Source organism: Mobula birostris, chromosome 29, assembly GCF_030028105.1.
Source record: "Mobula birostris isolate sMobBir1 chromosome 29, sMobBir1.hap1, whole genome shotgun sequence".
NCBI classification, from domain to species: Eukaryota; Metazoa; Chordata; class Chondrichthyes; order Myliobatiformes; family Myliobatidae; genus Mobula; species Mobula birostris.
Genome location: NC_092398.1, coordinates 34,099,958 through 34,127,823, shown reverse-complemented (window position 1 = coordinate 34,127,823; position 27,866 = coordinate 34,099,958). Strand labels below are relative to the sequence as shown.

At 49.7% G+C, this 27,866-nt stretch overlaps 1 protein-coding gene across 2 annotated transcripts; it reads left to right on the top strand.

Annotated features, from left to right (window-relative positions):
* Nucleotides 1–851: 851 nt before the first annotated feature.
* On the top strand, nt 852–26,034 carry slc35a2 (solute carrier family 35 member 2). 2 transcript variants are annotated; one of them, XM_072246215.1, is made up of 4 exons: nt 852–1,029; nt 23,315–23,497; nt 24,200–24,351; nt 25,070–26,034. In XM_072246215.1, the coding sequence occupies exons 1-4, from the start codon at nt 984–986 to the stop codon at nt 25,742–25,744; spliced, it is 1,056 nt and encodes a 351-aa protein (XP_072102316.1). In that variant the 5' UTR covers nt 852–983; the 3' UTR covers nt 25,745–26,034. The 2 variants fall into 2 exon arrangements, with proteins under 2 accessions (XP_072102316.1, XP_072102315.1); XM_072246214.1 differs by lacking the exon at nt 852–1,029 and adding an exon at nt 1,312–1,460 and having other exon boundaries at nt 25,070–26,031.
* The last annotated feature ends 1,832 nt before the right edge of the window (nt 26,035–27,866 follow it).

Here is a 27,866-nt window from a genome sequence, read left to right as displayed (position 1 = left end):
TTTACCAACCCACCTGTTGAACGCTAGATTATTTTCTGAACGGGGAGCAAATTCAGAAATCAGAGGTGCAAAGGGACTTAGGAGTCCTTAAAACTCGAAAAAAAAGGTCTCGGCCCGGAACGTCTATATTTCTACGGATGCTGTCTGACTCGCTGAGTTTCTTCACTGTTTTGTGCACTATATGTTGGGATTCCCTAAGTGTTAAATTGCAGGCTGAGGCATTGGTAAGGAAGATAAGCGCGATGTTAGCATTCATTTGCGAGGAGTAGCGTACAAAAGCAAGGGTGTAGTGCTGAGGCTTTAGTTAGACTATACTGGAATATTGTGAGCAGTTCTTTGCCCCTCATCTGTCTGTTGGCTTTGGAGAGGGTCCAGAGGAGATTCACGAGAATGGTTCTAGATGGCTCTCGGCCTTTACTTGCTGGAGTTTAGGAAAATAGTGGGGATGGGGGAGGAAGAAAATCTCATTGAAACCTGTTAAATATTAAAAGGCCCGGACTTGGAGGCGGAGGTTATGTTTACTGGAGTGGGTGAGTCTTGGACCAGATTGGGGACGTCCAATGAGAACAGAGATGAGGAGGAGTTTCTTTAGCAGAAGGTGGTGAATCTGGAGGCCAAGACGTGGGTGTATTTAAGGCGAAGTTTTACAGGTACTTGATTAATCAGGACGAGAACGGTTACAGGGAGAAGGCAAGAGAATAGGGCTGAGAGATATAATAAATCATCCCTATGGCCTAATTCTGTTCCGATCGCCTCTCTCCGGCCGAATGGCCGTGGGAATGCCCGGACCCGCCGGCGGTCCGCCGGGCTGCAGGTGGCGCTGCTGCACCAGCGTGTTGCCGACGCGTTGACTCCGCGACACGCGGTGCGCGTACGTTCGGGTGACTCTGTCAGCTGTGCGGTGCGCCGGGCCGCGGCAGCGCTGCAATGCGGGTTTGCCGGTCGCGGCGCTCCGTCCTCCTCCTGGCTCCGCTTCGTTCACGATGCGGGGACGTTGTGGCGCGGTATTCTGTCGGCTCGTTCCTCCAGGTTAGTCTTGCGCGTGTCGGCGTTTTTGATGACGTGGATTCCGACGAGTTGTTGTTGTTCCGCTCGGAGGGGGGGGTGCACTGCGGAGCACGTGGGAGGACCAGAGTGCGGTTGTTCCTCCCGGACGGCGGGGGGCGCTGTGGAGCAAGTGGGAGGACCAGAGTGCGGTTGTTCCTCCCGGACGGCGGGGGGCGCTGTGGAGCAAGTGGGAGGACCAGAGTGCGGTTGTTCCTCCCGGACGGCGGGGGGCGCTACGGGCGCTTGGTGCCTCAGCGTGGCGTGAAGGGACGGGGCGTGACGTGGCGTGGCGGAGCGGCGGGCGTCCGGCACAAAGCAGTTAGAGCGGCGGCGTCAAGTGGGGAACATGGCTGCGGCCGAGGAGAGCAACAACGCGCAGCGCACTGAGGAGACCCCGGCCCCGAAGTCGACAGGTAACTGGAGGAGAGGGACGGTGGGGAGGGGTCAGGGCGGGTCGCGGGACCCTGTGAGAGGGGTCAGGGGGTCGCGGGACCCATTGCGGGAAGCGTCACGGGGCTGCGTGGGGCCCTGAGAGGCTGTCGACGTGGAGTGACTGGGGTGCCGGATGGGCGAGATCAGTTGATGTGGCCCGAGGCATGAGGATGCGTTCCGTGTCCGGCAGCAAGCATTCCCGGGTGAGGCGAACTTAGTGTGGGGATGTTCTGGTCGGTCAGCGGCTTGTGGGGAAAGTTTGGCGAGTGCTCCGGAGTTGAGAAGCTGTGGAACGAGCTGCCAGCGGGAGGAGTGTGAGGTTCTGCTGTCACACTTCAGAAATGGGTGCATGGATCGGAAGGACGTGTTCCAAGTGCCAGTGGATGGCCCTGGGCAGAAGGCCAGGTCAGCATGGACTGGTGGGCCGAAGGGCCTGTGTTTTTGTGCTGTCGTTAAGTTGCTGATTGGGATAGCAGGCGCAATGGGCCAAATGGCCTACTATTCTTTGTGGTGTTCTCCTCTCTATCGTTCCTCCTTCACTCTGTGGGGGACACAATATAGAGAGCTTCGCTGAGTGTATCAAAAATCGGAAAGATGCTGTCACTGTGTCCCCACCCACTACTGCCAGGTTGCTGAGGAATAGATATGCAGAGTCTGGTTTCCTATAATAATAAATACTTTATTGATCCTGAGTGGGAAATTATTTTGTTACAACATTTAAAAGCACTGCTATAATAAATATAATAAAAATAAAGTACATAAACAATTTAACAATGTGCAATTCGGTGCAAGAATAATGTACGAAATGATAAAACAGATTAATATAGGCCGCCATACATCATGAAATTTGTCTTTCTGGCAGCAGTACAATGCAATGTATATTAATAGATAAAACTGAATGACAGTAAGTATGTGCCGATAAAAGAAGTGGTGATAGGTTCGAAGTCCGTTTAGAAATCAAATTGGAGTGGGGGGAAGTTGCTGTTCCTAAATAGTTGAGTGTGTTCCTTCAGGTTTCTGCGCCTCCTTCCTGAGGGTGGCGATGAGAAGAGGGCGTGAGCCGGGGGATGGGGGTCCTTAACGATGGACGCTGTCTTTTTGAGACATCGGTCCTTGAAAGTGTCGTGAGAGAGCTGACGAAGCTTACAGCTCCCTGCAGTTTGGGGAAAGGTGTAACAAGCAATAGGGTTATTGTCATGAGTGACTTCAACTTCCCCAAAACTGACTGGGACGTCCTTAGTGCAAGAGACCTAGCCTGGGCGGAACTAGCTAGGTGTTTTCAGGAAGATTTCTTAAGTCAATCTGTAGGTAGTCCAACTCCAGGAGGGACAGTACTGAAACTAAAGGATTCTCATGTGTTCTGGCACCAATGGCACATTAGCACTAATTACTTGCGACACATCTCGGAATGTGACCTGCTCAGGGCGGAGTAGAACAAAGCCAGAAAAGAATGTGGGAAGGAGTTGAGAAAACCAGCAGAGGCCATGAAATATCCTTGGCAAATAGGAAAGTCATTAATAATTAAGACTTAATAATTGCATCGAGTTTATCCGAGGAGGCGACGAGGGCGATTGATGAAGTTAGAGGTGTGGCTGTTGTCCACGTAAGTCATTTGACAAGGTCCCTCATGGGAGGCTCATCCGGAAGACTAAGAGGGATCAGACTTGGGCTGTGTGGCCCATCGAGCCTGCTCCACCATTTCACAATGGCTGATCCATTTCCCTCAACCCCGATCTGCTTTCTCCCTGTATTCCTTCGTGCCCTGACCAATCGAGAATCTCTCAACCTCTGTCTTAAATACACCCAACGACTTGTCCTCCAGATCGGTCCGTGGCAATGAATTCCACAGATCCACCACCCTCTGGCTGAAGAAATTCCTCCTCACCTCTGTTGTAAATGGATATCCATCTATTCTGAGGTTGTATCCTCTGGTCCTAGACTCCACCACTATAGGAAACATCCTTTCACATCCACTCTATCGAGGCCCTTTACCGTTCAATGAGTTTTGGTGAGATCCCTCCTCATTCTTCTGAGGTCCTATGAGTACAGGCCCAGACTCCCAGTTCCCTTCGCACCTCAGAGTTTTAGAAAACACTCAACCCTTTTATTTCTTCTACCAAAGTGCATGGCCATACACTTCCCAGTACTGTATTCCATCTGCCATTTCTTTGCCCTTTCTCCTACTCTGTACAAGTCCTTCTGTGGCCTCTCTGCTTCCTCGATTGACTGTTTGAATGCAAACCTGGCTTGTTCATAGAAGACCAGGGTGGTGGTCGTAGGGACTTATCGGAGCTGGGAGCCTGTGAATAGTGGTGTTCCGCAGGGATCTCTGGTGTCTGTGATGTGTATAAATGAATGTAGATGCTTAGTAAGTTTACAGATGACACAAAGACTGGTGAAGTTGTGGATAGTGGAGAGGACTGGCAAAAAGCATAGAGTGAATGGAGTCTTAACCCCAGCCAAATGAGAAGTGTTGCATTTGGGGAGATCAAATGTAAAGAGACAGTACACTGTTAATGGCACGACCCTGAGGTGCTGGGGAGCAGAGCAACCTTGTGAAAGTTTCAGATGACGTGCAGAATCTCTGTCAACTCCAAAGTTGTGCTCTCTTCGTAACTGCACTTGCATGCTGGGTCCAGGACAAGTCCTCTGAAGTAACGACACCAAGGAGTTTAAGGTCGCTGACCCCCCCCACCTCTGCTTTTTCCAATGAGGCCTGGCTCACAGACCCCTGGTTTCCTTCTCAAGTCTGTCATCGACTCCTTGGTCTTGCTGACATTGAGTAAAGGGTTGGATCACAAACGAGAAGATCTGCAGATGCTGGAAATCCAAGCACACGCGCGCGTGCACACACGCACGCACACGCGCGGTGCTGGAGGAACTCGGCATCTCCGGAAAAGAGTACAGTCAATGGTTCAGGCTGAGGCTCTTCATCAGGACTGGAGAAAAGAAGGAGAGAGAGGAGGAAGAACCCCAAGGTGATAGGTGAAGCTGGGAGGAGGGAAGTTGATCAGTGAAAGAGATACAGGGCTGGAGAAGGGGGATGTCATCGGCGAACTTGAATATGGCATTGGAGCTACGCTGAGCCTCCCGTAACGCTGTATGGAGATCATGGAGCAGTCGCTGTGGCCAGACTGAAGGAAACCAGGATCCAATTGCACAAGTTGGTGTTAAAGCCAAAGGCCACAGCTCAAAACAAAACAGGCCCTTTGGCCTGTCTGGTGGAGAGGCTCACAGGGGAGCCAAAGAGTGAGTAATTTGACAAGAGGGGGGTGAGTGTATGAAGTGAGCTGACTGAGGAAGTGGTCTCCGTGGGCATGTAAATTACATTTAGAAGATACTCTGGACAGGGACTTGGGCCAAATGCAGCTAAGTAAGACTAGCTGTATGAAGACACAAGCCATCACACACACCCCCACGGTCAGGTGCAAGAGTTCTGATGTTATGTTGAAGTTTATAAGGCCTCATTTGGAGTATTGTGTGCTATTCTGGTCAGCCTACAGGAAGGTTATCAATCAATAAGGTTGAAAGAGCAGAGGGATGTTGCTGGGGTTTGAGAACCTGAGTTAAAGGAAATCAAACACTACAGGACAGAAAACAGCCCATCTGGTCCATACCAAACCATTAAACTGCCGAGTCCCATTGACCTGCACCCAAACGACAGCCCTCCATTCTCCTTCCACCTATATACCCGTACAAATTTCTCCTGTGTTGACATCAAACCGGCATCCACCATTTGTGCTAGCAGCTCATTCCCCACTCTCCATCCTCTGAGTGAAGAGAATCTCCCTCATGTTCCCCTTAAACTTTTAACCCATGACCTGTAGTTTTAGTCCCACCCAGCCTCAGTGTAAAAAGCCTGCTTGCATTTACCCTATCTATACTCTATACCCTTTATAATTTTGTATACCTGTATCAAATCTTCCTCAATCTTCTATGTTCTAGGAAATAAAGTTCTAACCTATTCAATCTTTCCCTATAACTCAGGTCCACAAGTTCCAGCAACTTACTTGTAATTTTTCCCTGCACTCTTTCAACCTTATTTACATCTTTCCTGTAGGTAGGTGACCAAAACTGCACACAGTATTCCAAATTAGGCCTCCCCAGTGTCTTGTTCAACTTCAACATCTCCTGTGCTCAGTACATTGATTTATGAAGGCCAAAGTGCCAAGAGCTTTCCTTATGGCCCTATCTACCTGTGACAGAATTATGGAACTGTGTCCCAGATCCCTTTGTTCTACCGCACTCCTCAGTGCTCACCCCCTTACTGTGTAAGGTCTACCCTGGTTTGTCCTTCCAAAGTCTTTGAGGGAGAGCCTCTTGTCTGCGTTAAATTCAATCTAACATTTTTCCGATCAACACACACAAAATGCTGGAGGAACTCAGCAGGCCAGGCAGTATCTATGGAAAAGAGTACTGTTGATGTTTTGGGTCAAAACCCTTCAGCAGGACTGACAATGACAATTTTCAGCCCATTTTTCTAGCTGGTCCAGATCCTGTTGATAGATCCTTTGATAGTTTTCCTTGAACGTCCCATTCCCATTCTGATATGTCTATCCACGGCCTCCTCTACGGTCAAGATGAAGCCACACTCAGGTTGGAGGAACAACACCTTATATTCCGTCTGGGTAGCCTCCAACCTGATGGCATTAACTTCCGTTAATGCCCCCCCTCCCCTTCGTACCCCATCGGTTATTATTTATTTTTCCTCTCCTTTTTCTCCCTCTGTCCCTCTCACCATACTCTTTCCCCATCTTCTGGGCTTTCCCCCCTCCCCCTTTCTTTCTCACTAGGCCTCCCATCCCATGGTCCTCTCATATCCCTTTTGCCAATCACCTGTCCAGCTCTTAGCTTCATCCCTCCCCCTCCTGTCTTCTCCTGTCATTCTGGATCTCCTCCTCCCTCTCCCACTTTCAAATCTCTTACTAGCTCTTCTGTCAGTTAGTCCTGACGAAGGGTCTCGGCCTGAAACGTCGACTGTACCTCTTCCTAGAGGTGCTGCCTGGCCTGCTGCGTTCACCAGAAACTTTGATGTGTGTTGCTTGAAATTCCAGCATCTGCAGATTTTTTCGTGTTTGCATAGTTTTCCTTGCTGTCCACTACATCCACCATCTTGGTGTCTTCCACCCATTATCCTAATCATTGATACTGTTTCAAGAATCACCCCTTATAGTAATAATCAGTGAGGCACAGAGAATCTGTATTTACCGACAAGCAACTTATTGTCTCAACTAAAAAGCACGTGGGTTCACAAACTAACTACCTGTGAGCACCCCACTAGAAACCCTGACCCTCCATCAACAGTCAATAAAGAGAAAAGGTATTTTCCAGGGGGAAAAAATCCATGCTGGCCAGGCATTCCTCTTGGTCCCAATCTCCATGTGTCTGTGGGGTCCTCCTTATCCGCAATGGTTGGTCTCTGGTTGCTGGAGAGTTATCGCTCCTGCGTATTTGGAGCTCCTGACTCTTATAGTGTTCCTCACCAATTGAACTGTGGATCTCCATCCCATTGGCTGAAGTTCACCTGACCTACCTGGGTCACCTCCTTACTGGGCGGTGTACAGGGCTACAGCCAACAGTGATTCCTGGCTCTGCCCATCCCAGCCTTGTGTTTTCGACTGTGACTGATCCAACCCAGTGAGAGTCAAATGAGATTGCTTTCTGGGTAGGTCTGGCATTTTACATAGTAAGTAGCTGTTCATCAGAGAATGGTCTCCGGTTTAGCATTACCTGAAGCTCCTTGTGTCAATTGCTGTGACTAGATTATCCCCGGGGCAAGAATCAGCTCAGAGTACATGAGATGGGGGTGTGGCGGGGGGGCGGGGGGGTGAGAACAAAGACAACTGGTTTGCCTATTTCCCCTGTCCTTGATTTGTCAGACCCACTACTTGCACACTGTACTGTAGTTCCTTCTGGCTAACATCTCTCTCCTCTTGACCCAGAGAGATTTAGGATCATTAGCCTTCTCTCACTCAGAACCCCAGTAGGTGTGCTGGAGAGGACAGTTAACGTTCTATAAATAATTTAACATTTACTAACTGAATTCACCCACTTTATACTGATAGTCGTCTTTGCTGTTCCATGAAAGCATTATCCTCAATTTTTGTCCTGCTTGAAGGGTTTCAGCCCAAAACATCAACTGTGCTTTTTTTCCAGCATTTTGTGTGTGATCTGCGATTTTTTTCCTTTCATTATTTCAGCGTTTCACCTACTCAGTTGATATACATTGAGCAATACAATGATCAGGGTACATAAAATTAGTAGGACAGCAGCATGTGATACTTGTATAACCACACGTGTATTTGATCATTTGTTCCCCAATTCCAAAACTTCCTCCAAAAGCCCTGGTCACTCACTATTTCATTTCCCTTACTAGCATGTACTTTAATAACTTTATTGTGTTTGGTCCATCTCCCCTCCACTGCAACACGTGTCCAGATTGCAGGCAAGTGAGGAATTGGTGGCCGCTCAGTCCCACAGACACTCTCTGTATCAGTACGTTGGATCTTGAAGTTCTCCTTCGCTACTGCGTCTCCGGCTGGCTGAGGCAACGTTAGTCCTCCAGTGGTCAGATCTCAAGTCACATTCCCTATGGTGACATTGTGACTTTCCAAAGAGCATTGTTTCCATCCCTTGGCGTAACTTGTGGCCCCTGTTGTCTGTCCCACCAATACATATTGTAAGAAAGACTGATTATTCACAGGCAAAATAGACAATGAACAATTTTCAGAGGTACTGAAACCACAATTTCTACATTGCAGATTCGTAATTTCTTCTGGACAAGACCAGTGGGCTCCTTGATAGATTTGTCCCTTTCCCAATACCATTCATAACGATAACATGTGTTGGGTTACTTAAGGATATCCGTGTATTCCCATGATATTTGCCAACCCTTTTCAAAGGGTAGGTTGAATTATTTCCATGTCGGGGAATGTGGAATACTGCTGCGACATAGAAGCTTCCTTTACCATCGTCACAGGTACCCAGTACTCTGGTTACTGTAAGACCTCTAATTTGACACAATGCCACCCTTTCTCCAACCCATTCTCCAAGCTGCTCATCTGAGACCCAGTTTGGTACTTAATGTGCATCAAGTTGTAATAAACTAGTGCCAATCATGGTAAGCAACCAACTAGCCTATGCAGCACAGATCTCAGTTTTATGCATCTCCTTAGACGTGAGGTCCATGCGGTCAATAATCAGATTCGTTGTATCTTGAAGGGGTTTCAGAAATTTAACTGCATCCAGAGTTACCTGGGATGCATCTCTACCAATCTGATTGTACCTGATCTTGATCATTTTCTCCAGTAATATCCCTTATTTTCTGCCAGAGTGACTGTATCTGGGTTTCTAATCCTGCTATACCTACGGTGTTGACTTTTGCTACCCCGATGCATAACCTGTCCCACTAACTGCAATAGTTCTCTTTTCCTTCTACTTTTAACAGGCTTAGACTCACTGCTGCTTAGTTGCCTCCCAAGAAGGTGAGTAAATAATCGTTCCATTGTAGGTCAGGGACCGTTATTTCAGTTAGATTTAAAGATTACCTGCACGTGCTGGTACCCCGGTACCAAAGTGACCAATTCCCCTGTATGTTCTCACACCGTTTGTATCACGCTGGGCCTCACTACATTTAGGCTCTGGTGTCATTTCAGTTACTTGAGGTTATGGAGTAGTGATTTTCCTAATAGTTTTGAAAACCTGGAAAGAGGCTGGACCCTGACAAAACCTTTTCCCCATTCTACTCTCTCCGTGTAACTACATTTCTCTGTGGGCAGTTTACAACTTTTGAGAATTGTTTGGGGTGACCACCCAGTCAATTTACCTCTGGTGTGGATGACTGCCCCACTCAATATTGACATGAGTGTGATCCCACAGAACTGTAATCTTACCACGGCCGTCATTACCTGAAGGCTGTTCACAGACTGACTATGATGATCCGCTCTGGGATACTGAATAACAACACCTCTAGAACTTTACTGCATAGGAATCGTACCTCTGTACCTTCCGGAATACCTAGGGTTTTGTCCATTTGTGTCAAGCCATCTCCCCCAGTATAATACAAATCTGAGTCCTCCATTTCTCCTCTGTTAGCCTGCTTTACCATGTCCGCTGAGTGTTTTTCACGCATCGACCTCATTGTTGACGTATTTGTCCGCTGTACTGGCTCTGGGGTGAGTTTGACAATGGCTCCAGTCGGGGTTAGTTCCATTGCAGCAATAGATATTACCCTCTTCATCGTGTATTAAACCTGTAACTCACAAGGGTAATTTTTGCTCTTATTTTCCAGTTTAAATCTTTAATTATTTTAAGTCCATATTTTCTATTTGTTTTTCTAGACCAGGGGTCCCCAACCCTTTTTGCTCTGTGGACCAGTTAATATTGACAATATTCTTGCAGACGGGTGGGTTAGGGTTGCCAACGGACAAATACGTTGTGTTTACCCCGAGAAAGACTACAATGACCATGAAGCCTTGCACGGGCACCTGTGTGCGCATGCGTGAATGTGCCGATTTTTTTCTACAAATCATTTTTGGCGAGTCTGTTCGGGGGAGTGGTTGTTAATCATGACCGGAATATAGGTGATAAGTGGCTAATACACTCAATTTCATTTCTAAAAGGGTTTATCTAACGAATTTAATATTAAACACAGCGCATATTTTCCTCGCTTGAATATAGTGAGAAGTCAATTATCAGGGGAGGACAGGCGAGCTTGAAGTAAGTGTTGAACGAACTTCCAGTAGAAGTGGTAGAGGCAGGTTCTATATTATTATTTAAAGAAAAATTGGATAGGCATATGGACAGGAAAGGAATGGAGGGTTATGGGCTGAGTGCAGGTCAGTGGGACTAGGTGAGAGTAGCGTTCGGCACGGACTAGAAGGGACGAGATGGCCTGTTTCCGTGCTGTAACTGTTATATAGTTATATAAGTAAGTCAATAGCATCATAACATTTTAAGTAACGTTTGGATATTAAACTCACAGCACATATTTTCCCCGTATGAACATATAAAATCATTGCAACACACCAATATCGCTGAATCAGTGGGAGCCCTGGGCTTGTTTTCCTGCAACAAGACGGTCCCATCGAGGGGTGATGGGAGACAGCGATACTCGAAGGGGGTTCCTTATGTCCAGTCTATTCCGCAATTTAGTTTTCACTGCATTCATTGCAGAGATATATTGGAAATGGAAGCAACGTTTTCAGTGCTTTCGTGGCTATCTCAGGATATTCAGCCTTGACTTTGATCCCGAATGCCGGCAGAGATGTTATGTCAAACAGACTTTTCAGCCCGCCGTCATTTGCAAGCTCAAGGAGTTGATCTCCTTCCTGCGCTGACATGGATGACGCGCGGGTAATGACCTCGTGTGCGTTCAAGCTCAACAGAGCGTGACAGGGAGCGAGGAAAGGTGCAGCTGACTCGTATCGCCAAATCATATCGTTCCCTCGCGGCCCGGTGGTTGGGGACTGCTGTTCTAGACCATCCAATCTGGACTCCCAATTGTCTTTGGGCTCAAGCAGTCATCTTTCCTCACCCAATTTTGTTTCAGGATAGGAGAGACAAGCATTGACTTATTTTCCTTTTCCTTTGAGTTTTTGACAAAACTCCTCAGGATGAGGGAACTGAAAATCACCCCCTTGATATGTCCTGTCCCCATCTTCTGATCTCCTTCCACCCCCTCCTTTTTGTTTTGATACAAATGGGCCCTTGGGATCATTTGCTCTCATAACCTGACACTCGTGTTCTCTTCCTTGGTACACCAGGTTACCGGCTAACATTGAGGTAGTGTTTACTCGCTTCACACTGATATTTCTTCCTTGCAACAGCAATGTCCATCTGGCGATTCTGTTTTGGCTTACTGACCCATCTTTAGTCCTTCCATCTAACAGTAATTGTATGGGGGTGTGTTCTCTCAGTATTGTCAGTGGATTAAGTCCCACTATGTCGGCGGAATATTGTACCATCCAGAAAACCGCTAACAGGTGTTTTTCACATACAGTATACCCCTGTTCTACTGGTGAGAGAATGCGCGATGCGTACGCTACGGGTCTTAACTTCCCATGCGCCTCCTGTAACAGCACTGCCCATAGGGTGGTATCAGTTGTCACCACCTTCAATGAAAATGGCTCAGTCTGGTTGGGTTTTCAGAGCAGACGCAGCGGCCGACGCTTGCTTCAGGTCTGTGAAGATCTGGGAATGTTCTCATTTCCATCCCCACGCCACATTCTTTCTCAGTAACTCTGTTAAAGGAGCTGCAGTGGAAAATCCATCAAAGTGATCCCTACCGGCCCCAGAAAAGACCACGGCCCTTTCGGGTCTTGGCAGTTTCATATCTTTGCTTGTCAATTTCTCTTTTTCCTGGTGTCAAGATCATTCTCAAATAACTAACTTCTTGTTTCATCACTTGTGCTTTTAAGGGTTTGCCTTTAGTCCCAATGCTTGTAATAATTGCAACAGTTCCAGCATTAACTGATAATGTTTCAGCCTGGTTTCAGACTGCAGGAGTAGATTATCTACGTATTGTACCAAGCACATGGGCTTTGAAAAACATTTTAACCCTTCCCCGAAGTGCTGGTGAAATATAGACGGGGAATTATTGAACCCCTGTGGTAGGGCAGTCCATGTCCCTGAAAGGTAAATGTATTGACACTCTCTTTCTAGTGGGATAGACCAAAATCGATTATTTATGTCTAAAACTGAACCATTGCGCTCTTTCATTCTGTTTGACCAGTGTCTCTGGGTGAGTTGCTACATTTGGGGCTGTTAACGGAATTGCTTTATTCAGCTGTCGATAGTCTATTGTCAACCTCCAACTACCACCTGGTTTCCTCACTGGCCATGTGGGTGAGTTATTAGTGGAGGCTACTGGCCTCACTCAGTACCCCTTGTACCTAACTCTGTGTTCCCTGCCTACATCTTCCTCTGCTTTTTGCTTCTGTGGTTTGGGGTCTGGACCTTGTACACACACACTGCCAGCCATCCTTCCACAGTCATGCTTGTGCCTTGCAAATGCCCCCGAGTTCTGTGCGGTAATTTGCTGCACCTTCTGACCGTTGCTCATCTCCTCCGGTTTTATTCACATTTCACCCATGGGGCAAATTTTATCCTGACAGTCTCCTGCTAGATCTGCATGTGGTTATGTTATTCATGCCAGTTGGCATCTGCCAAGTCATACAGTTAACTGGCTCTAAACTTTGGCCATATAATCACTCCCGAGTATATGTTCCTGCTCCACTCCCTGGGTAATTCCACCAACACTGTTGAATGTTCCAAAGTTATGTCTCCTATCCTTACTTCCAATGGGAAACTCATACGTCCCACCTGTGAATGCCCTGTGAGGATAATTTTACCCGATATCTTCCAATTTGTGCTATTCACATTAGCGGTGTTGACGGTGGTTTGGGATCCTCCAGTGTCCCATAAAAAGGTAACAGGGCGGCCTCCAACCCTACCACTCACTAGAGTCTTCCGGTGTCGTCCCATCTTGTGTCACCCACCCACGTTGGTGAGGCCTGCCACTGTCACTGAGGCTCGGGGTACAATTCCCTGGATGGTGATGTCTCCACCATGTTATTTTTGTGGGCTCCGTCTTTCTGGCCCCTCCAAGGGCAAACCACATTGCTCTGCTCTTTCTTGTCTCAGGTTTTGACGCTCTCTCTTAATGTGTCCCTCTTGACCACAGTTACAGCATTTAATTACTCTGCTTTCAGTTCATTCCATTTCCTCTGCCCTTCCCTGCCCCTTGATAGTGTGGCAGGGACACCCCCGGGGTGGGTCCCCAACCCTCAATTCTCCAGGCAGTTGTGTCACTTTTCATAGGCATCACCTTCCCATTAGAGGGTTTAGTTGGTCTTTGTATCTCCTTTCCCCACGCTCTACTCATTTTCCCCAGTACCCATGCCTCAATGTGTGTGGGTTCGGAAGGATCAAACATTTCCAATGCTTTGTTAGATTCATCGGTACAGTGAGACACCGGTATCCTCAGCCATCTATTTGAGGCCTCTGGTTCTAAATGGTCCTACTCTAATGCTGTTCTATACACCCCTTGGAACACTGTCCATAAACGGGATGCAAATGCAGTGGGATGTTCACCTCTCCTCTGGTAACATTTGCCATTGCGCCTACAGGGTCCCCTCTGTTAACACCCATTACAGTCAATGTTGTGTTCTTTAATTCCTCACTTGTTCCCCCACCATGTTGTATATCTGAGTGTATATACACACATTTAAATTAATTTCCTTTCCTCGGAGTCACCTAGGCCATGTATTGCTCTGTGATGACTAGTTGCTTGGAAAAGCTGTCGAGGATCGTCTGCGAGCACGCACGTTTCAATATTCTCAGCAATATCGCTAAGCCGCTGTACCCCCAATGGTGTGTGTGTTATATTCTGGTTCTGGTTCGTTCCCCCCTCTCTGATAGTAACTGGGGGTGCCAGTCGTGCGGACGGTGGCACCGGCTCCCGTTGGTGGGTGTTCCTCGGGAAATGGTGCTCTGTATTTATTGTAACCGCATCTGGTAGCTTCATCTGCTAAATCATGCCAATCAATGTCTCCATATTCACCTTCCTCCCCGTTGCCAGATCCAAAAGCACATACTATTCCTCGTTGTGCAGCAAGTTGGTCCTGCAGCTTTTGAATGTGCTTCAAACACTTTACATGACTGCCTGTGTTACTCTTCCTTACCTGTGCTGATTTCTGAATCACAGTCATAGCCGTCTTTAAATCCCTGCACTGTTTCCTTAATCCCTCCACTTCATCCTTCACTGGTTCAGCTGCTTCCTCTAGTTTACTTTCCCCTTTAAGTAATTTCTCACACTTCGACTGAAACTGGCTCATCAGCATCAAGTGCATACCTCTCTGACCCTGTAAATCAGTAACCCTTTCTCTAAAGGTTTCTACCTCCTGTTGGAGCCTTTTGTGTTCTCCTAACCTCTCGCTCGGCGTCTGCGTTATGCTGATATTCTAGAGGTTCCTGTTGTAACCTCACTCCTTCGGCTTCTGCTTTATGCAGACATTCATTTTCTGTTTCTAACCTGTGCTGTTCTGCCTTGGCATTCTGTCAAAATTCTCTCAAATCCTCAAGTAAACCCAACCGGAACCGGTTTCTGTAATTGTTTAAACTTCCTGCCCGACAGTTTCCACTGGGCGATTTTTCACAGAGCGTCCCCACCAGTTTCCCCTCCACAGCCAGAGTGACCAGCAAGCTCCCCATATCGCGGCCGCTCCACCAACACCTATTTCTGGAGGTATCCCCTCCAATCACAACAATCCAAGTCCTTCCGACTTGCAAATTTCCTGAATTCTTCAGCCTGGGTTAGTAAACGCTAAGTACCCAGCCCTAGATCTCTCAGTACCTCACCCATGTGCTCCGACTGGAGTCTCCGGCTGAACAAAGAGATTTTACCTCGAGCCCCCACCAGGAACACCAATTCTGTTACAAGAATCACCCCTTGTAGTAATGATCGGTGAGGCACAGAGAATCTGTATTTACCGACAAGCAACTTATTGTCTCAACTCAGAAGCACATGGGTTCACAAACTAACTACCTGTGAGCACCCCACTAGAAACCCTGGCCCTCCATCAACAGTCAATGAAGAGAAAAGGTATTACCCAGGAAAAAGTCCACGCTGCCCAGGCGTTCCCTGTGGTCCCAATCTCCACGTGCCCAGGGGGTCTCCTTATAGGCGACGGTTGGTCTCTGGTTGCTGGAGAGTTATCGCCCCTGTGTATTTGGAGCTCCTGACTCTTATAGTGTTCCTCATCAATTGAACTGTGGATCTCCATCCCATTGGCTGAAATTCACCTGACCTACCTGGGTCACCTCCTTACTGGCCGATGTACAGGGCTACAGCCAACAGTGTTTCATGGTTCTGCCCACCCCCGCCTTGTGTATTTGTGTCCCTCAACTCTGATTGGTCCAACCCAGTTAAATGAGGCAGAGTCTAATGCGATTACAGATTGCTCCTTTGATAGGTCTGGCATAATAAGTAGCTATTCCTCCGAGAATGGTCTCAGGTTTAGCAGGTCATTACCTGAAGCTCCTTGTGTCCTCATTTAATTGCCCTGATTAGGTTATCCAAGAACAAGGATCAGTTCTTCAGAATCCACAAAATAGGGGGGGAACAAAGACGACTGGTTTGCCTACTTCCCCTGTCCTTGGTTCGTCAAATCCACTAATTGCATAATATAGTTTCTTCTGGCCAACAAAACAGATAACAAACAATAATGGACCCAGCACCAATTCCTACAGCACACCACTAGTTACAGGCCTCCAGTCAGAGAGGCAACCATCTACTACCACTCTGGCTTCTGTTGCAAAGCCAATGTCCAATGTAATTTACTAGACAACATCCACTGCCTTGTCTTCATCAACTTTCATGATAACTTTCTTTAAAAACTCTTAATTTGATTAGATACAACCTACCACACACTAAACCATGTTGGCTATCCCTGTCTATCCAAATATTTATATACCCAGTCCGTTAGAATACTTTCCAGTAACTTACCTAGTACAAATGTCAGGCTCACCAGCCTATGATTTCCCAGCTTATTTTTCGAGCCTTTCTTAAACAGCTGAACAACACTAGCTATCTCCAAAACTCCTGCACCTCACTGTAGCTAAATATCTGTATTAGGGCCCATGAAATTTCTGCACTTGCCTCCCACAGAGTCCAAGGGAACACCTTGTCAGGCCCTGGGGATTTATTCGGCCTAATTTCCCTCAAGACAGCAAGCACCTCCTCTTCTGTAAACTATGTAGGGTCCATGACCTCGCTGCTGCTTTGCCCCACATCTGTCAACTCTGTGTCTCTGTCAACATCGCCCAAGTAAATACAGATGCAAAAAAAATCCAGTTAAGATCTCCCCCATCTCCTTTGGCTCGGACTTTATTCCCTGCAACATAGCAGATTTGATAGTCATATGAGGGGTATAGATAGGGTAAATGCAAGCAGGCGTTTTTCCACTGAGGTTGGGGGAGACTGGAACTCGAGGTGATGGTTCAGGGAAGCAAGTATTAGAAACCATAGAAACTACAGCACAGAAACAGGCCTTTTGGCCCTTCTTGGCTGTGCCGAACCATTTTCTGCCTAGTCCCACTGACCTGCACACGGACCATATCCCTCCATACACCTCCCATCTATGTATCTGTCCAATTTATTCTTAAATGTTAAAAAAGAACCAGCATTTACCACCTCGTCTGGTAGCTCATTCCATACTCTCACCACTCTCTGTGTGAAGAAGCCCCCCCTAATGTTCCCTTTAAACTTTTCCCCCCTCACCCTAAACCCATGTCCTCTGGTTTTTTTTCTCCCCTTGCCTCAGTGGAAAAAGCCTGCTTGCATTCACTCTATCTATACCCATCATAATTTTATATACCTCTATCAAATCTCCCCTCATTCTTCTACGATCCAGGAAATAAAGTCCCAACCTATTCAACCTTTCTCTGTAACTGAGTTTCTCAAGTCCCGGCAACATCCTTGTAAACCTTCTCTGCACTCTTTCAACCTTATTTATATCCTTCCTGTAATTTGGTGACCAAAACTGAACACAGTACTCCAGATTCTTCACTCCCTCCTCATGATGGTGTGTGTGTGTGGACCAAACGGTCAGGGGGTAGTGGTGCGTGCGGGTTTGAGTTCAACATTTGAGAGGAGTTTGAAAGGGAGGGCTACGGTCCAGGTGCAGGTTATGGGACTAGGCAGAATAACAATCTGGTACAGACTAGATGGGCCAAAGGGCCTGTTTTGGTGCTGTGGGTTTGAAGGACGACCGGGTAGTGGAGGTGCTGGGGCTGGGCTCAGACCACTGCTGGAGAGGAGATGGTATACAGGGTGTTTGAAAGGTGGGGCGTGTCCAAGTGTGAGGTGATCCACTTACTCAAGGAGTAGCATATCCCTGGTCACCGCATCACAAGAAGGGCGTGGAGGCTTTGGAGAGGGCACAGCAGAGGACGCTGCCTGGATTGGAGAGCTGGGATTGTATTCCCTGGGGCTGCAGAGGTTTACCGGGACGCTGCCTGGATTGGAGAGCTGGGATTGTATTCTCTGGGGCTGCAGAGGTTTACCGGGACGCTGTGTGGATTAGAGAGCTGGGATTGTATTCTCTGGGGCTGCAGAGGCTGAGGGGATGCTGCCTGGATTGGAGAGCTGGGATTGTATTCCCTGGGGCAGCAGAGGCTGAGGGATCTGACAGATGGAACCATGGTGTTTTGGAGAGCTGGGATTGTATTCCCTGGGGCAGCAGAGGCTGAGGGGAGATCTGACGGATGGAATCATGGTGTTTTGGAGAGCTGGGATTGTATTCCCTGGGGCAACAGACACTGAGGGGAGATCTGACGGATGGAACCCTGGTGTTTTGGAGAGCTGGGATTGTATTCCCTGGGGCAGCAGACGCTGAGGGGAGATCTGACGGATGGAACCATGGTGTTTTGGAGAGCTGGGATTGTATTCCCTGGGGCAACAGACGCTGAGAGGAGATCTGACGGATGGAACCATGGTGTTTTGGAGAGCTGGGATTGTATTCCCTGGGGCAGCAGACGCTGAGGGGAGATCTGACGGATGGAACCATGGTGTTTTGGAGAGCTGGGATTGTATTCCCTGGGGCAGCAGACGCTGAGAGGAGATCTGACGGATGGAACCATGGTGTTTTGGAGAGCTGGGATTGTATTCCCTGGGGCAGCAGACGCTGAGGGGAGATCTGACGGATGGAACCATGGTGTTTTGGAGAGCTGGGATTGTATTCCCTGGGGCAGCAGACGCTGAGGGGAGATCTGACGGATGGAACCATGGTGGCGGAGCTATTACGGCTTGGGGTGTTCCGGAGTTGGGTGTTCAACTCGGGCGCTGTTCCACAAGGAGTCTGTGTACGTCCTGTCCCCGGACCGTGTGGGTTTCTCGCGGGTTCTCTGTTTTCCCCCCACAGTCCAAAGACGCGCCAGGTAGGTTAATGGGTCGTTGTAAAGTGTTTGTGATTAGGTTAGGGCCGGTATGGGTTGTGAAATTGCTGGGACAGCAAGGCTCCAAAGGTCGGAAGTACTGACTCCATGTTGTGTTGCTAAATCAATAAATTTTAAAGTGATCAGAGGCACGGACGGGGTAGACAACATCTGTATCCCAGGGTTGAAATGAGAATTCTAGCGGGCACACACTTGAGGTGAGAGGGGGAAGTTTGAATGAGATGTGTCGTGTGTCTGCAGTATGCCACCTGGTGTGGTGGTGGCCACATTTAAGAGGGGTGCAGCCAAACCTTCAGAATGTGGGGGATGAAACCATAAGAACCATTAAGCTATTCGACCCGTCGTCTCTGCTTTGCCATTTCATCATGGCTGAAACATTTCCCTGTCCACCTGATTCTTCTGTCTTCTTCCCGCAACCTTTCATATCCTGGCTAATCAAGCAGCTTTCGACTTCTGCCTTAAATGCAGCCAGTGGCCTGATCTCCACAGCTGCCAGTGGTGTTGAATTCCTCAGATTCACCACCCTCTGGCTAAAGAAATCCCTCCTCATCTCCGTTCCAAATGGATACCTCTCCGTTCTGAGGCTGTGCCCTCTGGTCCGAGGCTCTCCCACCATGTCCTCTCCATGTCCAGTCTATCGAGGTCTTTCAACGTTCGATAGGTTTCAATGAGAACCCCCCTCATTCTTCTAAATTTCACTGAGTACTTGCCCACAGCTGTCAAACACTATCATGTTAACCCTTTCATTCCCAGAATAATTCTTACAACCCTCTCCAATGTCAGCAAGTCCTTTCTTCAATAAGGGGCCAAAAACTGTTCACAGTATTCCCAAGTGAGGCCTCATCAGTACCTTATAAAGAATCAGCTTTACATCCTTCCTTTTATATTCTAATTCTCTTTTGAAATGATGGCTTACGTTGTATTTGCCTTCCTCACTACTGACTCAACCTGCAAATAGGGAATCCTCTCCAAAGACTTCCATATCCCTTTGCACCTTGGGTTTTCTGTTAAGTCACCTGGACCAGATAAACTGCTCTCAAGGATTTTGAAAGTGGTAGTGATAGAGATTGTGGAGGCATTAGTAATAATCTTTCAGAAATGATTGGACTCTGGTGCTGGAGGACTGGAAAGTTGCAAATGTCACTCCACTCTTTAAGAATGGAGGAAGGCGGCTGAAAGGAAATTATGGACCAGTTAGCCTGACCTCAGTGTTTGGGAAGATGATGGAGACAGTTATTAAAGATGAGGTTATGGAGTACTTGGTGACACAGGAGAAGATAGCACAAAGTCAGCATGGTTTTCTTCAGGGAAAATGGTTCCTGATGAACCTGTTGGAATTCTTTGAATAGTGGGGTAGATAAAGGGGATGCAGTGGATGTTGTATATTTCGACTTTCAGAAGGCCTTTGACAAGGTACCACACATGAGGCTGCTTACGAAGTTAAGAGCCCATGGTATTACAGGAAAGTTCTTGGCATGGTTAGAGCATTGGCTGATTGGTAGGAGGCAGTGAGTGAGAATAAAAGGATCCTTTTCTGGTTGGCTGCCAGTGACAAGTGGTGTTCCGCAGGGGTCAGTGTTGGGACCACTTAATTTCATGCTGTATATAAATGATTTAGATGATGGAGTAGATGGCTTTGTTGCCAAGTTTGCAGATGATACGAAGATTGGTGGAGGGGCAGGTAGTGTTGAGGAAACAGGTACAACTACAAAAGGGCGTAGACAGATTAGGAGAACGGCCGAGAAAGTGGCAAATGAAATACAGTGTTGGAAAATTCATGGTCATGCAAAAAGACCTGGGAGTCCTTGTGCAGAACACCCTAAAGATTAACTTGCAGGTTGAGTCGGTGGTGAGGAAGGCAAATGCAATGCTAGCATTCATTTCAAGAGGTCTAGAATACAAGGACAAGGCTTTATGAGGCATTGATGAGGCCTCACCTTGAGTATTGTGAACGGTTCTGGGTTCCTCATCGAAGAAAAGATGTGCTGGCATTGGAGAGCGTCCAGGGGTGGTTCACAAGGATGATTCCAGGAACGAAAGGGTTATGATACGAGGAACGTTTGATAACTCTGGGTCGGTACTCACTGGAACTTAGAAGGATGAGTGGGGGGGATCTCAATGAAACCTTTTGAATGTTGAAAAGCCCAGACAGAGTGGATGTGGAAATGATGTTTCCCATGGTGGGAGAGTCTAGGACAAGAGGGCACAGTGTCAGGGTAAAGGAGCGTCCATTTAAAACAGATGTGGAGAAATTCCTTTAGCCAGAGGGTGGTAAATTTGTGGAATTTATTACCACAGGCAACTGTGGAGGCCGGGTCGTTGGGTGTATGTAAGGCAAAGGTTGATGGATTCTTGATAGGATACGGCATCAAAAGTTACAGGGAGAAGGCTGGGGTGTGCGGGAAAAAGGGTCAGACATGATTGAATAGCGGAGCAGACTCGATGGGCCAAATGTTCTGATTCAGCTCCTGTGTCTTATGGTCTCTTATGAAATTGCCTTCTCCCTCGTGGGCTCAACCACAAACTGCTATGAAAAGCCATTCTACAAGTTCCCTTTCTTCGAATCCACCACCAACCTGATTTTCCCAATCTGCTTGCATATTGAAATCCCCAGTGACTATCAAAATGTTGCCCTTCTGATGTGCCTTTTCTGTCTCCCTTTGAAATCTGGCTACTGTTCAGATACCTGTTTTTTTCACACTTGCACTTTCTTAACTCGGCCCACAAGAACTCTACATCGTCTGATCTTGAGTCATTTCTTTCTAAGTTAGAGATCTGCCATTCTCTAAAGTTCTGCAAGATCTTATTCCATATACTGCGTGCATTCAAATATAACACCTTCAGTCCTGTATTCATCACCTTTTTCAATTTTGTCCCCCTTTTACATTAGAACTCATCCCATTGACTATAATTTTGCCCTATTATCTGCCTGTTCTTCCTGTCAGTCTCACTACCCACTGCCTCTGCTTGTAAACCAACAGCCCTATTCCCACCCCCCTGCCAAATTAGTTTAAACCCTCCCCAACAGCTCCAGCAAACCTGCCTGCAAGGATTTTGGTTCCCCTTGGGTTTAGGTGTAACCAGTCCCTTTTGGTACAGGCCGTACATCGCAGAAGACGTCCCAATGACCCCCTGCCCCCTGCCCCCTGCCCCCTGCACCAGTGTGTCAGCCACACATTGTTTTCCCACATCATCCTATTCTTACCCTTACTGGTGCGATGCACGGGCAGAAATCCTGAGATTCCTACCCTGCGGGTCCTGCTTTTCAGCTTACTGCCTAACTCCCGATATTCTCTCTTCAGGCTCTTCTCCCTTTTCCCATCTATACCATTGGTGTCAAGACTTCTGGCTGCTCACCCTTCCCCTTTAGAATGGCGTGAACCCAATCTGAGACGTCCCTGGGAGGCAGCACACCATGGAACAGCAGTGGCTGCCCATTCATTCCCTTTCCCTCTCCTGACAGCCACCCAGTTACCCGCCTCCTGCAGCCCAGGGTTGACTAGCTCCTATTTAGCACCTCCCCAGTTTCCCGTATGAGTGGAAAGCCATCGAGCTGCAGCTCCAGTTCAGATTAGATTATGAGAACACTCAGTTCTCTTTTATTGTCATTTAGAAATGCATTCATGCATTAAGAAATGATACGGTGTTTCTCCGGAGTGATATCACAGAAAACAAGACAGACCAAAGACTAACACTAACAGAACCACATAATTATGACATATAGTTACAGCAGTGCAAAGCAATACCATAATTTGATAAAGAACAGACCATGGGCACAGTAAAACAAAAAGTCTCAAAGTCCTGAGTCAATCGACTCCCGAGTCTCCGATAGCAGGCGGCAAAAGGGAGAAACTCCCTGCCATAAACCTCCAGGCACCGTCAACTTGCCGATACCTTGGAAGCAGCCGACTCTGAGTCCATCTGTCCGAAAACTCCGAGCTTCCGACCAGCCTCTCTGATACAGCCTCCCGAGCGCCATCCTCTGCCGAGCGCCTTCGAGCTCGCCCCGGCCGCTGAAACACGCAAAGCCGAGGATTCAGGGCCTTCTGCTCCGGAGATTCCGGTTACCACACGGTAGCAGCGGCAGCGAAGCGGGCATTTCAGAAATTTTCCAGATGTTCCGCTGTGCTCTCACGCCTGTCTCCATCAAATCAGAACTGTGCACGGTCCCCTACATGACAAATAACAAATATCATCACTGAAGTGGCCGCGCGCGCTGCCGTCGCGCCGTCATCTTCTCCTTAACGCATTTAATGCGGAGTTGCAGCTGGTGCAGATGTGGTTGTTGGGGAGGCTGGAGGTCTCCCGGAATTCCCACATCTCGCACAAGGAGCACAACACAGCCCCCAGAGTCATTCTCACTGCAGTAACAGTTGAAGAATGAAGAAGAAAATTACTAGATACATACCTCGCCAAGGTCTCCCCACTCTAACACCGGCCCACTCACACAGTGGCCGCTCGACTTGCCTTGCCCTTGTGTGAGGCCTCCTGTGCTGCCAAACAAATCCACAATCCTGCGAAAGCTCATTTTTTAAATCCCTTGCTCTCCAACCTGCGTGAATAGAGGGACACAGGCAGAAGAGAATTAAACGCATACAGAATGCTGGAGGAACTCAGCAGGTCAGGCGGCAATGAATAAACGGTGGAGACCCTGCTTCATTTCCGTTGAGTCGGGAATGGCGTGGGAGAAGGGATTAACTGGAATCCCATTCACATTTTGGGAACGCGAGAATATTTTGGGGGCCAGGCAGGGATTAAATTTCTGCCCTGTCTGGGGTGGTAGTGGAACAGGGCTCAGATGGGGGTGGGGAATGTTTCACTAGGGGACGGGGGGTTTTTGGTCCCTGTCTGATACACGTTGTCTGTTCTGCCCCCACAGCGAACGATAGGCTGAAGTACACGTGCCTGGTGGTGCTGGTGATCCAGAATGCTTCAGTCATCCTCTGTATTCGCTATGTGCGCACCGTGCCAGGCGACCGTTTCTTCACCACCTCTGCCGTGGTGGCCGTCGAGGTCCTCAAGCTGCTCACCTGCCTGCTGCTGTTGCTGTTCCAGAGGAGAGGTCAGTACGAGACCGTCCCATCCCACTGTCATACACCTTCCGCTCGCCATCTATGGTGAGACCTGCTCCCCGTCTGCCATTCCAGAAGAGAGGGGTCAGTATGACCACACACACACACCCTCTACCCCCTCTGTCACCCTCTGTCTCTCACACACACAGTGAGATCCACTCCCTCTCTGCTGCTGCTGTCCAGAGGGGTCAGTTCCCTCTGCCCCCTCTCTCACACACACAGTGAGATCCACTCCCTCTCTGCTGCTGCTGTCCAGAGGGGTCAGTTCCCTCTACCCCCTCTCTCACACACATAGTGAGATCTGCACCCTATCTGCTGTCCAGAGGTCAGTTCTCTCTTCCCCTCCCTACACACACACACACACACACACACACACACACACACACACACATCCTTTCACTGTCTGTTGGTCGGGAGGAGAGGTCAGTGCTGTAACACGCACCCTTTCTCTCCCACCCGTGGCGACATCTGCTGACCCAGGGGAGTGGTCTGTCCTGTCGTACACCCTTCCCCCACCACCCACAGCAATATCCGCTCTCCCATCTTGCGGTACGCTGAGGGTGTTGTGACGCCCTCTCCACCACGCGGTACAATGACAGCACCATGGCCTCGTCCACCACGTGGTGTATTGGTGGCATTGTGACCCCCCCCAACTGTGTGAAATGCTAACAGCATCTTAACCCCCCCCCCAGGGAACGTGAAGGAGTTGGCTCTGCATCTGTATGACAGTCTCATCGTTCACTACATGGACACGCTGAAGATGGCTATCCCCTCGCTCATCTACACCCTGCAGAACAACTTGCAGTATATCGCCATCTCCAACCTGCCGGCCGCCACCTTCCAGGTGAGCTGCACCTGCCTGCATCCTGTCCCACGCAGATCTGCTTTAAGTCCGCGCTCTGCCCATCCTGTCAGCACGTGTCCGCGCTCGCTGTGAGCCCTGTTGCATGCTCTGTCCCACGCAGGCTGTTCCTGGGTCCAGGCTGTGTCTGTGCCTTGTCTGCATTCTTTCCCATACAAGTCTATTTTGTCTGCATCCTGTCCAGACTCTCCTGCGTGGTCTGCACTCTGTCCTGCACTGCTCTGTGCCCTGCCCGCATGGGTTTGCGTTGTCTGCACGGGCACAGGTCTGGGTCTGCATTCTGCCCCAGTCAGCCTGAGCTCTGTCACTGGTTTGATACACAGTCTGGTCCCCAGTCCATCGCTCTGCCTGTGCTCTGTCCTGCTTGGGTTTGCAGTTGGGGGTCGTTGGGGGGTTGTTGAGCTGGAGAGGGGGTGGGAATTCAGGAAGTGTGGCTGGGAGGGGCTGGGGTGGGAGGGTGTCAGGAATTTGGAGATCTCTATGGAAAGATGCCCTCCAATCATGAGGAAAGAGTGCGGGAGGAAATGGGAGCTTCTGGGGAAACCACAGGAGTACATGGGGAGCATGATAACTCCCCACATGTAGTGGCAGAGGTGGGGGGAGAGGCTCTGGGAGGTGGCTGCGCTCCGTTTGGGTGGATGAGTGGAGTTGGGGAAACTGATCTGTCTTCAGTCTGTGGCTCCGTCTGCCTCCCCCTCAGGTCCTGTACCAGTTTAAGATCCTCACCACTGCCCTGTTCTCGGTGCTGATGCTGAAGAAGTCCCTGGGCCGGCTGCAGTGGATCTCCCTGGTCATCCTCTTCTTGGGGATTGGTGTTGTACAAGTGACGCAGGAGGGCAGTGCGGGGCGAGACCAGGTACCCGGCCAGAGCTACCTGGTGGGACTGCTGGCTGTGGTGATCTCCTGCATCTCCTCGGGCTTTGCCGGCGTCTACTTCGAGCGCATCCTGAAGGGGACCTCGGCCTCCATCTGGCTGCGCAACATCCAGCTGGGTCTGTTTGGGACGCTGCTGGGTTTGGGGGCGATGATGTCCAAGGACGGTCCCGCCATCGCCCAGAAAGGCTTCTTCTTCGCCTACACGCCCTTGGTGTGGTCCGTCATCTTCAACCAGGCCTTCGGGGGCCTGCTGGTGGCCATGGTCGTCAAGTACGCCGACAACATCCTCAAGGGTTTCGCTGCCTCCGTCTCCATCATCATCTCTACTGTTGCCTCCGTCCACCTGTTCGGTTTCCACCTCGACCTGTACTTCACGCTGGGCGCCGGGCTTGTCATCTCCGCCGTCTTCCTGTACAGTCAGCCCAGGAGTAGCCCCAGCACTGACCCCGGCACGGCCAAGCAGCCTGAGGCAGCCACCACCAAGTTAGTCATCAAGTGAGATGGCCACTGTCCCAGGAACTGTGGGGCTTGCTGTCTACTCTGCACCCCACTAACCCCTGGTCCCCAAGCAGGCTGGGATCTTTCCTCCAGGCTGTTGGTTCCCCTCTCTCCCTCTCCCCCCCCCTCTCTATCCCCCCTACACCCCCTCTCTACCCCCCCACACCCCCTCCCTCTACACCCCTCTCTCTCCCCCTCTCTCCCTCTCCCCCCTCTCCCTCTCTCTCCCCCCTCTCCCTCTCTCTCCCCCCTCTCCCTCTCTCTCCCCCCTCTCCCCCTCTCCCCCCCTCCCCCTCTCTCCCTCCCCTCCCCCTCTCCCCCTCTCTCTCCCCCCTCCCCCCTCCCCCCCTCTCTCCCCCCTCTCCCCTCTCCCCCTCTCTCTCCCCCCTCTCCCCTCTCCCCCTCTCTCTCCCCCCTCTCCCCCTACCCCCTCTCTACCCTCTCCCCCCTCCCCCCCTCTTCCCCCTCCCCGCTCCCTCCTCCTCCCCCCTCCCCCCTTCTCCCCCCTCCCTCCTTCTCCCCCCCCTTCCTTCTCCCCCCCCCCCTTTCTCTCCCTGCACATGGGGTGGCTGCTTGGTTGCAGTTACTGCCCGTGAGGTGGGAGACAGACATAACCTGGAGGGGTTCATTTGTGGGAAAGGGGCTGTTTAAGTTCCCTAGGTCACTAAGCAGCACGAGCACGCACACACACCCTGACCCTCACTGGAGGGTGGGTCCTGTGTACACACTGACTCTCGCTGGGGGATGTGTCCTGCGTGTGCACTGACTCTCACTGCAGATGTGTCCTGTGTACACACTGACTCTCGCTGCGGGATGTGTCCTGCGTATGCACTGACTCTCACTGCAGATGTGTCCTGTGTACACACTGACTCTCGCTGCCGATGTGTCCTGTGTACACACTGACTCTCGCTGCCGATGTGTCCTGTGTACACACTGACTCTCGCTGCGGGATGTGTCCTGTGTACACACTGACTCTCGCTGCCGATGTGTCCTGTGTACACACTGACTCTCACTGCGGGATGTGTCCTGTGTACACACTGACTCTCACTGCAGATGTGTCCTGTGTACACACTGACTCTCGCTGCCGATGTGTCCTGTGTACACACTGACTCTCGCTGCGGGATGTGTCCCTGTGTACACACTGACTCTCGCTGCCGATGTGTCCTGTGTACACACTGACTCTCGCTGCGGGATGTGTCCTGTGTACACACTGACTCTCGCTGCGATGTGTCCTGTGTACACACTGACTCTCGCTGCGGGATGTGTCCTGTGTACACACTGACTCTCGCTGCGGGATGTGTCCTGTGTACACACTGACTCTGGCTGCGGGATGTGTCCTGTGTACACACTGACTCTCGCTGCGGGGTGTGTCCTGTGTACACACTGACTCTCGCTGCGGGATGTGTCCTGTGTACACACTGACTCTCGCTGCGGGGTGTGTCCTGTGTACACACTGACTCTCGCTGCGGGGTGTGTCCTGTGTACACACTGACTCTCGCTGCGGGATGTGTCCTGTGTACACACTGACTCTCGCTGCGGGATGTGTCCTGTGTACACACTGACTCTCGCTGCGGGATGTGTCCCTGTGTACACACTGACTCTCGCTGCGGGATGTGTCCTGTGTACACACTGACTCTCGCTGTGGGGTGTGTCCTGCACAACTGACGCTTACAGAGGGATGTGTCCTGCGCGCGCGCCGGCCCTTGCTGGGGGTGGGGTGGGGGTTGTGTGCCACCTGCCCGGTGACCCTCACTGGGGAATGGGTCACACACGTGCCCGCGCACTGACCCTCAGTGATAGGTTCACACTGTACCCCCCAGCACTGCCTTGCTGCATGTCGAGGTGAACACACTTATCTGGTTGATATACAGTAAGCTGCTTTGTTTAGGATCTTTTCTGTCGTGTATTGGGTGTTGAGGGTTTCCCTCTTCCCTCGCACTCTGCAGAGATGCTGCTCTCCAAAGACCCTGCTCTGGCCCCAGGGTGACACTCTTTTGAACTTTCTGCATTGCCTGTGCACCTGTTGTTGGGGAGGAAGGGTTCATTTCTTTTCTAATCATTTCTAAGTTGACTGGTTGGGAACCAAGTCCAGCTGCCGCTGCCTGTGGATCTGCCAGTTCTGT